General features: G+C 45.3%; 2 protein-coding genes across 2 annotated transcripts in view; both read right to left on the bottom strand.

Moving 5' to 3' along the window:
* The window catches only part of LOC311359681 (transketolase-like), a gene marked incomplete at both ends in the record, with an annotated part of 10765 nt that extends 9553 nt beyond the window's left edge, over positions 1 to 1212 (bottom strand). The window contains one exon of the mRNA XM_084479739.1: positions 1106 to 1212. Coding sequence (XP_084335865.1) covers positions 1106 to 1212 — 107 coding nt within the window. The remainder of the gene's footprint in view (positions 1 to 1105) is intronic.
* Positions 1213 to 5826: 4614 nt separating this feature from the next.
* Positions 5827 to 14141, bottom strand: LOC311359680 (tumor necrosis factor receptor superfamily member 14-like; the record flags this gene model as incomplete). Its single annotated transcript, XM_084479738.1, has 7 exons — positions 5827 to 5947; positions 8281 to 8423; positions 8871 to 8955; positions 9077 to 9235; positions 9495 to 9620; positions 10920 to 11000; positions 14102 to 14141. 7 exons carry the CDS (start codon positions 14139 to 14141, stop codon positions 5925 to 5927), a joined length of 657 nt encoding a protein of 218 aa, XP_084335864.1. The 3' UTR covers positions 5827 to 5924.
* Positions 14142 to 14967: the final 826 nt, after the last annotated feature.

Here is a 14967-nt window from a genome sequence, read left to right as displayed (position 1 = left end):
ACACACACACACACACAATCGGACACACATGCAAGCACATACACGCATGGACACACACAATGTGGGTCTCTTTGATTAGTGGGGAAGGTGAGCAACTACAAAATAATCCAAAACACAACCTCCCTTGTATCAATAACCGATTACATAGAAACAAACGCAAGTTCAAGATTAAGTCCAAACGGATGGTGTGTTGGCGTGTGCGTGTGTGCGTTTCTGTGTGTGTGTGTGTGTGTGTGTGTGTGTGTGTGTGTGTGTGTATGTGTGTGTTAGTGTGTGTCATGCCAGCATTAGTGTGTTAATCCAAACCGCCACATCAGTAGCTTATGTAAGACCACTGACAGACACACTGACTTAGTCAACGTATTTTAAGGTGATGGTGTTATTTTTTTATTTATAGAAAACGGGTGAAATGATGCATCGACACATGCATGGATTCTAAATTCTGGATGAATAATAACGGGTAATAATGTAAAGTGTATACACCCAGAAAACCTCACTGGGTACCAGTTGTCATTCCCTTAGCCCAACCGTAAAAAAAAAAAAAATTCTTTCCGAACAATCTTTAATAAAGAAATATATAAAACGTAATAAAATATAAAATAAAAACGAGACAGTACGGGACTTCGATCAGATGCAATCGCACATATCGGACCGTCGTCGGATGCATCATTTTTTCGGGTGGCATCCGTATCGATCGCAGCGTGCACGGCGCTCAACCACCTCCCGACCCGGCGTCCCGTCCAGCGCGCTCCCGTCCCGTCCCTGTCACTCAAACCCGCACCACGTCCCTGCAGCCCGCTGCGCGTCTCCCTGCCTCGGTCCACTGCCGTCCTCCCTTAACGGAGCGGCTTCAGGAACACGGCCCAGTGCCGAACTATCGTAGTGTGAGTGCAGCCCATGCAGGTCTACCATACCGGGGGAGACTTTACAAAAAAATACTTAGGCCCTAAAATAGCCTAAACAAAACAACAAAAAACAACTAAAAGTTCCGCCGTGTCCTATTTACAGAGTGGGCAACTCAGCTCCGGTAAAAAATAATAGTTTCTATGAAAAATAATAATAATGGCTATATTTGAATACCGCGCAGCGTGTCCTAGCTCCTTACCCGCTTCCCGCCGCGGTGGTCGCCTTGATGGAGTTGATCCGCAGCCGGGTGGCGATGTTGGCGAGCGCCTGCACCGTCTGCTGGTCGGGTTTGTGGTAGTCCTCCATCTGGGAGCGGTGACGGGGTGACGGGGTGACGGGTCTCTGGTGAACGAAGCGGCCCTGCTGGTGAACGGAGAGTTAAAACGTCCCTGGTCGGTGCCGGCGTGGAGTGATGCGGGAGGCGAGAAGGCAGGGGTTAAAAAGGCATCTCCTCCTCCTCCTCCTCCTCCTCCTCTCAACCTGTTTCAGGATGAGCGAGAGGGCGGGGGGGGGGGGGAGAGAGAGAGAGAGAGAGAGAGAGAGAGAGAGAGAGAGAGAGAGAGAGCAGAAGGGGGTGGGGGGGGGGGGGTGTCCAATGATCGCCTGTAGTATTGCTAATCTAGAGCCATATGGAGTTGGGAAAGTGCAGTAAAGAGCGGGGGACAGCGCAGTGGGCTGAGTAAAATCCGCGGTAGTGCAGAAACTGTCCACTAGGCGGCAGGCTTGGGCCACTCACACCACAAGCACGCACACACACACACCAGTACACTCCTAACGTGACTCCTCATTCTCAATAGGCTCATTGGATAAGCCTTTTTTTTTAAATATATATATAAAATAATATACTTAATTCTGACGGTGGGTCAAGCTACCCACCAAACATTTGGACGACCAAAGTCGTCATCAGGGTCAAATGGAAAGATCAGCGACCCGTTTTCGACCAACTCCAATTTGGCCGTATGTTAAATAAATGTAACCAGAATATGTGTATATTATATTTATTATAGACCCCAGCATGAAAGAAGAGAGTCCAGGAAGTCAATTACGACCTGGGAGGCCACAGAGCCGCTAGTGCTGACCGCTTTGAGTGCAGGTCGAAGGCGGCCACCAGGGGGGGCTGTTGGCGGTAGTGGTGGGCCACTCCGTGGACCACAGACGTCCAGCTGCAGGTGCTCCCAGGGCGGGCAGGGCCGGCCAAGAGGCTGGCCTCTGACGGGTAATCACTGGGGCCCTTGCGGAACGAAAAACTAAAAAAAAATTCAATCTACTATCAGGTCAACTGTTTTATTGTTTTTAATCACAAATAATTAAAACATGCACATCCAAAAACAAAACACTTATGCGCTGAACTGATATAAAATGTATTCTATATATATATATATATATATATATATATATATCAGATTAGAAACACATACGACGTTACAAGTTGTATGCCTTGTCAATAATGTTATAAGCACTCAATAAATATGATGCTGTCTCTAACTGACGGAGAGCTGGAGGAGAAAAACATTTGACTGTAAACAGATAGCTTCAAGGTTAATTTGCGTCGAAAAACTAAAAAAAATTCTATCTACTATCACAAATAATCAAAACATGCACATCTAAAAACAAAACACTTATGCGATGAACTGATATTATATATATATACAGTATATATATATCAGATTAGAAACACATATAGACCTAGCCTACGACGTTACAAGTTGTATGCTTGTCAATCATGTTATAAGTAGCCTACTCAATAAATATGATGCTGTCTTTAACTAACGGAGAACTGGAGGAGAAAAACATTTGACTGTAAACAGATAGCTTCAAGGTTAATTTGTATTAAGAACTAATACCTACTCGGGAGGTCAGCTGTTGGCCAGCAGGTCAGCAGGCGCATCAGCCTAACACATTATTTTGAACAACGTTTTGGTTGGAGCGATGCCAGCGGCGGCAGTACAAAATGAGTCTCGAAATTAGTGAGGCAAGTTATTCTTGCGAATCGGTCTTATGTAGCTTCTTATACAATTTTTATTTTATAAGAAGCTATATAAGTATAGCCTAATTATTGCATTAGGCTATAAGTAGGTTTGCAAGCCGTCACACAAGGTGTTCACAGCCCACGCACAACCGACCCCGCAACACACACACACACACACACACACACACACACACACACACACACACACACACACACACACACACACACACACACACACACACACACACACACACACACACACACACACACACACACACACACACACACGTCTGGGGTTCAATGAGAATAACAGTGCCTTCTATTTGTCCACCCGACTCGATCTGCGAGTCGGATTTCCGAGTTACGAACCGGAAGTTGCAAATAGCACGCCCCCGAGGTCGTAAAAACGACTCGTCAACTCGTCTGAACTCAGAGGACCCCGAGTTCAGTAACAAAGATGGCTACTCCGAGCATCACATGTAGTAAACATTGTGGTTTTCTACTATTTTAAGCACTTGTGTTTTTGTTGTAACCAAATGAAGAAGTCGTACACATAGCACTGTATACTGTTACCTATAGGCATGTAGTTACAGTCTTATGTGTTAAATACCGCCTATTTTGTAGCTTGTGCCGCTGAAATTGGCTAGAGACGCTCCTGAGGAGGTGCTGAGGAGGAGTTAAGCAGGCGTCAGGGTAGGGCGCGCCCTGTAGTTAGGATTGGGTTAATCCTAACGTCTAACGGGATTGAGGGGTTCCTTCTTGGGTTAAGAAGGAAGCCCTCAGGTTTCCTTAGTGAAGACCCCAGACCTGTATTGACATACTCGAACGACAGGGTCGTCCTGTACGCCGCTGTATGCCAGCAGACGTCTACGTGACTCAACTCCTTCACGATGAGCCCCTCTCCGCCTACTGGAGCAGGCTGAATGACGCCTGATTCATTGGACGGCTGTAGGAGGCTGGCTAAGCCTTTGGACTCCCTCTTCAATCGCCGTGCCCGCAGGAGTGCACCGCCGCAGTCCGGGAGTGCGGCCGGGGCACGGCTCTTATTTCTGTATTCAGTCGCCGCGCCCGGGCCGCCGCGCCAGAGCCGCGTAAATGTTGAAACAGTGGTATTGTCCGATCCAACCATTTCTTCCTCAACTCTTGTTGACGCAACGTTGATTTGTTATGCGCACAGGCACAAACTCAATACTGTCTCCCCCTGGGCCGTCGCAAGCCAAGGTGGGCGAGGGCCGTGAATACTAATTTACCAACTGACGTCAGTTGGTGAGGCTTTTCTGATCCGATCGTTTATGCGTCTATTTTCTTTAATTTGCTAATGAAGACAATCAAGGTAGTATAATTATCGCTTTCCATTTTTTGGTGAATGTATATTGCTTCATATTCTGCCTAATTTGCCGTGCTCAAGTGAGTTCCTTGCGCACGCACAACGCGGAAAAGAACAGAACGTTTATAGTAGCGTTAACAAAGAAGAAAAATAGCGATACGGTTAAGGTTCAACAGGTTCAAGGAAACAATTCATGGAATTGTTTTGGCACCTGCCGAAGAGGCACTAGCTTTTGTGGTGGTTTATTAGTTGACTGCGGAAGGATTTCAATTAATCAAGAAAACCATCAGTTTAATTCTTGACCATTCATCGGTGGGGATGCTACATAGCTGGAATAAACTCCCTGAGACTTGCCCCAACTCTGACAGCTTTTAGAACAAGACTGAAGACTTTTGCGTTTGCTTTAGCTTTCTGCTAAATCTTAAATCTACAATGCTTTTTTATCCTTTATTTTCTATTTTTACCAGGGTTGGAGACCCAGAGAAAGGACCAAGTTCCTTTAGGTCGGGTTGGAGTCCCGACGTGGGTATCAGAGAGATACATGATCTGATAGACTGTTGATCTGATACAACATGAACTTTGAAGGGTTTGAGACCAGAGTTCTCTCTGGGTTAGAGTCCTAGAATCCAGGTTGGAGTCCCAGAGAAAGGATCAAGTTCCTTTAGGTCGGGTTGGAGTTCCAACGTGGGTATACCAGAGAGACTGTTGATCTGATCTTAAATACATTGCACTAAAATGCATAAAATGCTTTTTTAACTTTGCCTTTATTTTCCATCTATTTTACTATTTTTTTCTTATCTCTTGTTTTCTTTTGATTGTATTTGAATTATATGTGAAGCATTTTGAGTCTGCCTTGTGTATGAAAAGTGTTAAATAAATAAAGCTGCCTTGCCTTGTCTTGTTGCTCTGACAGACTTTGACTAATGAAGGTGTCCTGGTTGGGTTGAGGGAGAGGATGTAGCACAACCAGTAGCTTTTGCCAGCAAGTCGCTAAGCTATGCTCAGGCAAGATACCCTTGCAGGCTAGAAGTTTTAGCACAGGCAGTGTGCGAACAAATAGTGTGGACTGACGACAATCCACTGACGTACACACTCACTAAGCCAGAGCTGGACGCTTGTGAGCAAAGATGGTCAGTGAAGCTCAGCGCGCGTTCCACCGGCGGTGGAGCGATCATTAACCAGGAGCTGAAACAACCACGACTACGGTTTGTTGCTGCAGGGCTGTGATTGGCTCCCCGGGTCTCCTCATGCGACCTCATAGGAAAGACTGCGTTCCTCACCGGAGCTTTCACATCACCAGCGGATAAACGGCTGCAGCCAACGTATGCATACGACTTGGGACATTCATTGGCGACTATACTACACAACACAACGCAGATTTCACTCCCCCCACGTGCGTGTGTGCGCGCATGCGTGCGTGTGTCTCGAAGGAATGGAGAGCCCTCGTGAGACGCTTGGAAATGCCGGTCGCTGGGGTCGGCGGAGCGCGGGCTGTGAATACCTGGTGTGACCACTTGCAGTCCATGTATTATTATTATTATTATTATTATTATTAGTAGTAGTAGTAGTAGTTTTCAGGAAGCTGAGGCTCTTGGAGGTTGCGCGGCTCTTTTGAAAGCGACCTGAAAGCTTGATATCGCAGCATGTTAACAACATCACGTCAACACCAAACGAGTAATGCTTCAATTGGGTTGCAGCAAACTTTCCTGGCGTTCCAACTCTTCACAGGCCTCCGCGTGTGATACCTACGGGACAAAACAATATTCATATTAATATTGTAATAATATTTGTAAGCAGCCAAACAATTTCAATCCTACAATACGGCTTGTACATCGGAATGCATGGGGTGATTTCTTTTTTGGTGGACCACACCCATAGTGAGGACTCAATAGAGGAACTGTAACATCCTAAATCAATGCTTACAGGCTGAGGAAAATATATTTTTTTGCCACGTCTCGCGTGAGGAACGCTGTGGCAGTTTCAGACATTAAAAGCGTCTCCCATAATCATTAAAAATCCTGTCACGATAAGTTCCTAAACCATGACTTCAAAACCATTAGTACTAACCTAACAACCATTCCAATGCTCCCGTATGTACAAGATCTATACGCAAGCTTAGATGCATGCATGCATTTTAACAGGACAAATATGACTCATGAGTATGACTAAACGCTATTGTATCCATCCATCCATTTTAAAACAAACATACCTCCGTCCTCCCACGATAGGCTAGAATAAGAAAGGGTCATTAATGTCAGGTGGTTAACGAGGGACAATAACCCAGGCGGGCTGACAGATGAACGTGAGGGCAGGCCGTACGGAGGGTTAAGCAGAACCCACCCTCTGCAGATCCCACGTTCCGACATAAGGTAGATCCAGTGTTGTGCATGAACTAGTTCAAAAGAACTAGTTAATTGAACTTTGAACTGAACGTAACATATTAACTTGAAATTGAACTAGTTCAGATTTTGTGACATTCTGAATTGATGCTTAGGTCCAGATGACATGTTTATTAAATAGAGTCACTGCCTTAGTTGTGATGAATGAAACAGGTGTACAAATAATATCCACAACAATCTGAGATTGCAGTGATGGGCAGCAGGTAATGGAGAGGATTCAGTTTAAAAGATAAGCACAGAATACTCACTTTCTAAAAAATGAACTGAACATGAACTGAATTGGTGAACTATGAACGTGAATTCATTCATTTTCTTTTGTATGAACTGAACTTTGAACTAGTTCATGTGAAGTGTGAACTTGCACAACACTGCGTAGATCTCCTTCACAATGAGCCCCTCTCCGACTACTGGAGCAGGCTGACTGAAGCCTGATCCAAAGGACGTGCTGTAAGAGGCTGGCTAAACCTCGTGCATTATGGGGAGATGGCTTGGCCTCAGTGAAGGTCATTCATCCTTCTAACAAGCCAGTAACTCTGAGACGCAACTGCAAGCTGGCAGAAGTCTCTCCTTGTGTTGCTCTGGAAGACTTTGACTAATGATGAAGGTGTCCTGGTTGGGTGAGGGAGAGAACGTTGCACGACCAGTAGCTTTTGCCAGTAAGTCGCTAAACTATGCCCGGGCAAGATAGAAGTTTTAGAAGTTTTAGCACAGGCAGTGTGCGAACAAATTCATTCAAAGTGTGGATTGACAACAATCCACTGACGTACATTCTCACTAAGCCAGAGCTGGATGCTTGTGAGCGAAGATGGTCGGTAAAGCTCGCCCCGTTCAACTAGGCTAGAATAACAAAAGGTTCATTAATGTCATGTGGTTAACGAGGGACGGTAACCCAGGCGGGCCGACAGATGAACGTGAGGGCAGGCCGTACGGAGGGTTAAGCAGAATCCACACTCTGCAGACCCCACGTCAACGAAGATCCCCGTCAGGACTCAGAGACGGGAGGCACATCTTTGCTGCCTGAGCTGCATGCATGCTTCGAGTTGTGTTTCCGAACCCAGATGTACACAAACCGGTGAGACAATCTGTACGGAATAACCAGACCGGGTGTGCTGCCTTGAAAATATGTTGAAAAAGCAACCTATCCATGTGAAAAAATCATCTAAATATACTGCTGAAAAACAGTGAGAGAGTGAGAGAGAGAGAGAGAGAGAGAACTCATTTCATCAATGCAGCTTCTTTGGTTTGCAAACAAACTATTTTTTTTATTATTTCTGGAATAAACTGGAAAGGTTTCGACATAAGGTAGCTCCTTTCAGTCTGCAGATTTGATGGTGGCTGGCGTCCATAAGTGTTGCATTACCGCCATCTGCTGGACTGTCCCTTCTATTGCAGCATTGCTATGGCATGTGTGAATGGGAACGAGACGGACATGTTCCTGATCGTAGCTCCATTTGTGAATAGTGTAAACCACGGCTGCGAGGTTATCCCAGTAATCTACCGGGAACTCTGGGAGATGGGGGCTTGAGTATCGACACAGATCTTTGCATACGGGCAGAATGCAGAATGGTGATTTGGTCTTTACATTTACATTTAGCAGACGCTTTTATCCAAAGCGACTTACAATAAGTACATTTGTCATAAGAAGTGAAACAATATATTTTAGTAGCGCAAACACTCACCATGAACCAGCCTCCAAACCACAGCTCCGGCGGTTAGCAGTACTGGTAATATTATGACATAGTGATGTCTGCCTGGGGCTTTGATGCAGAGCACATCCTGGGTTCGGTTGCCTTTGTGCAGCTCAACCTCTCCATCCACGCAGCTGTCGGGTTTGGGAAAGCAGGAAGTCATATCTATTTCTCGATTTTACGAGAGCTTCGTCGCTTTCACAGGCCGCAATGACCTGGTGTAAGTCATGGTTAATGTCGTTAAAGGGGACATATCATGCCACCAGGTGTGAGTGTGATGAGCCGTTACAAGAAAATGTGCAGCTTCTGACATCACAGGTGGACGTGTCCACCTAGATGTGGGCTGGATAGATCAGTCCACCGGCCTACCCAGTGGAACGAACGTTACTCATCTAGCCGTCATACGTCTAGGTGGACACGCCAAACCTGTGATTTCAGAAGCTGCACATTTTTCAAAACGGCCTGTAACGGCTCATCACACACTCTCACGCCTGGTGGTATGATATGTCACCTTTGGGTAAATGAAACACTTTGAATTCATAAAATAACATGACACAAAATGAGCCAATGGCATAACCCACATGTTCCATGCTGTACAGTTAGTACCATCGGGAGAGTAAGACCCGGTCTCGCAGTCCTCACAGACCGTGTCTGTGGTCCTGGTTCCTACCAAAACACGTTGGAAGTACTGAAACCCCAGCACTTTAAATCAAAACAAACACTCATATACTGTGTATATATATATATATACTGTATAATGATGACTACGGGAGTACTTCCCCCCTACCAGGTTCCACCGCCGCCTGGCCAGGTGTGCACCGAGTGCGTATCTGAGCCAGGGAGCAGCCCGACTCCTGACTGGACTCCTGGCAGTAGAAGCCGTCCAGCACGGTGCAGGCTGAGTCCCGCACTCTGGTGCACTCCCGTTCTGCACCCAGGCCTTGTTCTGCTCAGAACAGGGAACAACAGGTAAACCGGCATGTCACCGGCAGAGTTTCAGTCTCAGAGTTGTATATTTACAGCTCCATTCAACATATTTAGCGATCCAAAAATAATAAGTTAATTTCATAAATCAAATGTGGAGTACAGCAAATACATTTTTCTCAAATACCAGCTCTTAGATCTTCCATACAGCACCGTTCAGCTGGAGGTGGTTCACTACCTGCGTTACAGAGTCGACAGCTGATACACTGCTGGTTCACTACCTGCGTTACAGAGTCGACAGCTGATACACTGGCTGCGTCCGTTGTCTGCGTCCATGTAGGTGCCTCTCTCACATGGCCTGCAGTTGGTGCTCAACTCATCGGTGCAGTCTCGGAGCACAACGCTCCCTGGAGAGCAGGAACACACTCAGCCTCAGCCACTGGAGATGGTCTCTTGTGTACGACCTCACGGTATCATTTGGGTTTGAGAAGAGTCACGCGTAGGTCTGCCGGGTTGGGAATATTGAAATTCTTCTTCTTATTTTTTATATATTTTTACATTTTTCTTAAACAACAAAACAAAACAATCACAAACCTCATACACATACATCACAAGACATTACAAAACAATACACAGTACAACCCGGGGGGAGTGGGGTTGAACTGTGGGGTGTGTAGCAGCGGCCGGTTCGACCGCTCGCGGGTCTCGAACCTGCCACCTCTCGAACTACGACACAACCAGCATGGGAGTCAAACTCTCTAACCACTGAGCTGAAAGCCCAGGCTTCTAACTCAGCGGCTAGAAGCGTTCTCGAGGCTTAGGAGTGTGAGGATTTACAACGTTCTACCGCCAGCTAGCCCAGGCTAGTTGGCATCCGTTACAGGTGCAGATCCATAATATTCAATAAATTAATTTAAATGCCCAGTTTCTCGAATACAGTCTTATAAAGAATATTGAAATTATTCTAATGCTACAGAATTCAAAGCCACTCGCTTTGATCGGTAAGATCAAATGTAATGTCCCCCACGTCATAAAAAAACTAATAACTAATCAATGTGTCAAGGTAAGTTAGTTGTCCATGGCAGTGGTTCTCAAGCGAGTTTGTTCATTTATAAATTAGTTTTAACTGAGACATTTATGAAATACTGGTTCCAAGGTATGAACGTATTGCATTCCACATGCATGCTGAATGCATAGTTAGCACTGAACAACCCCTCCTTTTCCAACCTGTTAATTGCTAGCACAAATTCTTTCTCATCCGTGTTTTAATTGGATCTTGGTCGTCCAGGCCACATAGCCTCTATAGACCGCTGAAGAATAAGTCCCTCCTCCGAGGCTCCGGTTCCCTCGGTCAAATGTCTATGGGAAATAACATGGAGTTTATGAATGAGTGTACATAACAAACTCTGTAGGTGGCGAAGAAGTAAAAGCTGCGCCACGTTTTGAACTACACACTCGGAGCCTCGGAGGCGGGACTGCTTCAGAGGTATATAGGCCACACATATTTATTTATTTCATTTTTTATGCTCTATTACAGAGAGAGATAGAAAGGAAGGTATGGGAGACAGAGGGGAGGACATGCAGCATATGACCACGGGCGGGATTCAAACCCGGGTCGCTGCGTTCAGGACTGGGCCTACATGGTAGGCTACTACGCGCTTTAACCCGGTGAACCACCAGGGCGCGCCCTGGCCACACATATTTACCTTTGTCGCACAGTGGACAACACAGCCCAGCGGCGGCCTCGTATTCCCTGGAACGACAGCCTTCTCCTGGAGGGCTGAGTGCTGAAATAATAATAGACACAGACCCTTAGACCAGGGGTCTTCACAGGGAGAGCAGAGGGCCTCCCATCCCCCTGTGTGCTTAAGTCATGTCGTCATTAGTTTGAACTACAGAGACTCATCTCCAAAGTGACACAGTGTACATTAACGCCTACAGCGTCAACGCTCATGTGCAGCCATCTATAGTCGGCCTCTAGGAGGATCTACGTCTTGTTTCATAGCACACAGCATCAAATAACACGATTGTATTATTGAGGGTGACCAGACGTCCGAGGTGGCCTGCCCCTCGCTAATGTAGTTGGTTTTCATTAATGATCTATAAAATATATGAATACATTTTTAAATGGCAACGGTTGCTGATGAATATTCATTTTGAGACAGTTGGTAATTAGTCTCAAGTCTATTTAATAGGCTGTGGCGTGACCTTGCTCAGCGGGGGTCTATGTATTGACTTTATATACCATAAGCAGGCATGGCCGATTCTAAACAATAGATCATCAATAGAATCTATCTATCTATCTATCTATAGAATCACTTCCGTATTAGAGTAGCTACTTTGGATTTTTTTGGGCTGGTTTACCAAAGCTTAAAACACATCATAGTGAACCATTGGGCATTTGGTTACTGCAAAATAAATACATTTTCCATGATAAGAATAGTCGAAATGTACAATATGTCTCCTTTTTATTTTTATTTCAGAGATATTAACATCAGATATTTTCCTGCCTGCCAAACAAAAAACTCTTGTCCCGTTAGATTAAATGGCATATGCGATTCAAAAGCAACCAGACATCTTGAACCAGCAATAGCAATATTGGGCGCCCTCTTATCTACTGCGGTTAGGCTGGCCGACACTCGCCACTCCGAGGTCAAGGGAGCCGTGCTTCAATTTGGAGTGCACGCGTATTCTATCCTTTATGGCAAATGCATTGAAACGGGCCGGCCGAGCACAGGCTGACATGGAGAGTCGGGACTTTTCACATGAGACTACACCGCGACCATTTTAGTGCCTACACACTCACACAACATCAAGCATTTTTACTGTATCATATCTGGAACTTGCTGTAAAAACAAATTGCTCCATAAGTTCTGACAATGACTGTTATATTTGAGATCAGGAAAGCTCTGTCTATACATTTAGGCCTACCCCCAATCAAGCATTTTTACTCCATCAGTATTTCAAAGTTTAAGTCCCACAATTTTACATTAAAATAACTCTAACCCTATTTGATTTTACACATTGTAGCCTACGCTATGCTTCTCTTGTGTGGGCACTAAGTTCATTAAAGTTAGCAAATAGACACAGACAGAAACTGAACCAAAATAATGTAGAGATGAGGTTTATCCTACATTTTGCATCATAGTACCTCACAAGGTTTCTCCTTGCAAAATGATTTGCTGCAGACCACTGTGAGTCCCCACCAGTCTCTACTTGACAGATTCTGTGTGTGTGGCGTGGTTTCTGGTGGTTCCGTATTGAGTGCCTGCAAATGGACCCAGCACCGATTGAAAATGCAAAGGATTGTGAATGGTTTGGCTGTCTGTGTAAAATAATACGGTTTTTTTGTTTGTTTTTTACCAATTCTTCCGACAGTCATTAAAGAAATGATCTTCTTTGTGCATGCACTCCGACTGCTTTTAATTGCCCACGTTTCACCTTGTTACAAACATTATCTAGAGCAGGGACGGGCTCTGTTATCCTCATCCTCATCCTCATCGTCGTCCGCTTATCCGGGGTCGGGTCGCGGGGGCAGCAGCTCAAGCAGGGGGCCCCAGACTTCCCTTTCCCGGGCCACATTGACCAGCTCTGACGGGGGGATCCCGAGGCGTTCCCAGGCCAGTGTTGAGATCTCTCCACCTAGTCCTGGGTCTTCCCCGGGGTATCCTCCCCACTGGTCGTGCCTGGAACACCTCCCAAGGGAGGCGTCCAGTGGGCATCCTTACCAGATGCCCGAACCACCTCAACTGACTCCTTTCTAAGCAGAGGAGCAGCGGCTCTAATCCGAGTTCCTCCCGGATGACTGAACTTCTCACCCTATCCCTAAGGGAGAAACCAGCCACCCTCCTGAGAAAACTCATCTCGGCCGCTTGTATCCGTGATCTCGTCCTTTCGGTCATCACCCATCCCTCATGACCATAGGTGAGGATAGGAACGAAGATCGACCGGTAGATCGAGAGCTTTGCCTTGCGGCTCAGCTCTCTTTTCGTCACAACGGTGCGGTAAAGCGAACGCAATACCGCCCCCGCTGCTCCGATTCTCCGGCCAATCTCACGCTCCATCGTACCCTCACTCGCGAACAAGACCCCGAGGTACTTGAACTCCTTCACTTGGGCTAAGGGCTCTGTTATTAATAATAATTATATTTTACATATATCCAATTAAGTGAAGAGCACAGTCATGTGTCCATCTGATGGTGATGATGAAGAATTGTGGCCCTCTTAATCATGAAAGTTGCCCACCCCTGATCTAGAGGAAAGATCCTCCTTAAGTTGACTACCCAGGAAAATTAAGTATTTTGAAGAATGAATGAATTTCCTGATCTCACATTCCAGTAGGCTAATTGTCAGAACTGCAGCAAGTTTCAGACAGTCCTTTTAATGTACACAAACTTTGAAATTCACAAAAATGATACAGTAAAAATGCTTGATTTCGGGGAAGTAGGCCTATGTATCCAGAGTTGTCATGATCTCAAATATATCAGTCATTGACAGAACTTATGGAGCAATGTGTTTTTACAGCAAATCTCAAGTCATAGTCAGATGTGAATTGTGAAACGTGACGGGATTTGAAGGGGCGGCAGTTCAACACCCAATATTCCTTATGCTGGTTGAAGACATCCGTTTGCTTTTTGCATCGCAGATTCCATCTCATATGCGACGCTGCGCGTCATAAAACGAAAACTGATCCACGAATCCATTCGAGGTTGATTCTGAACCGTGGTCAGCATTTTTCACTTCCTCTTTTTTTGACAGGGTAGTTGTTCTTCCAGTGCGCATGCGCATGCGCAGATATTTGACGGAAGAGCTCCTCCCCGGGCCCCACACAATAACAATAACAAGAGGATGCTAGTTTAAAGACCACGCTTTAAACGTGTGAAACTCACCCAGGAAGACGCAGGGCAGGATCACAACGACGCATCGCATTATGAGAGATGAGAGATCAGATATGTTCTGGGCATTTAATGTTTAACAGCTGTGGTCGAAATGGCATTTGACCATTTCACTTATTCTTCTGGATTGTTCAGGCCTAGAGCACGCCACTTTATCGACGTATTAGCACTCATCCTGAGGATGATCTTAGTATATCCATAGCCTGGGAACTCCGCGTCTGCAGAGCAAAGAGGAGAACGTTACCGTACAGAGCGGAGTAGATGCGCAATCTTTTCTCTTTTTTTGTAGATGACGACATTCTGCACGTGACAAAGTAACCAATCAACATGATTTCTACATTTATTTTTAAATAAACGTCCAACAAACATTAAAGCTTCGCAGGACAGCAGTCAGGACTCGGGCAATATACAATATGAAAAGCACAATATTTCCTTTCTAGGTTTTCTGTCCCACTCCGTGACCAAGTAATACATCTCACACACACACACACACACACACACACACACACACACACACACACACACAGCTTGCTACTAGCAAGCAGTATATACATATACACACACACACACACACACAAAGTACATATCTTAAATAACCATAACTTGCTCGATTTTCAACCGATTTTCAAACGGTTTGGTTTGTTATAAACGTCAGAGATGTAGTTATGACACTGCATAGGCCTACATATGAATCATTATGTTATGTTCTAAAAAAATAGAATAATCTAAAATATGTACAAGATTTCCCTTTACAAATAAGTTTGTAAGAAACCAAACCGTTCGTAAATCCGTCAAGATTTCAGCGAGATAAGAGTATTAGCGTTTGTGAAGATCACTAACCTTACCTCAGGTACTATATA

The sequence above is a fragment of the Micromesistius poutassou genome (assembly GCF_964030765.1).
Source record: "Micromesistius poutassou genome assembly, chromosome: 15".
In the NCBI taxonomy this organism is placed as follows: Eukaryota; Metazoa; Chordata; class Actinopteri; order Gadiformes; family Gadidae; genus Micromesistius; species Micromesistius poutassou.
Note: the sequence above shows the minus strand (reverse complement) of the source record. Positions and strands in the feature narration are given on the sequence as shown.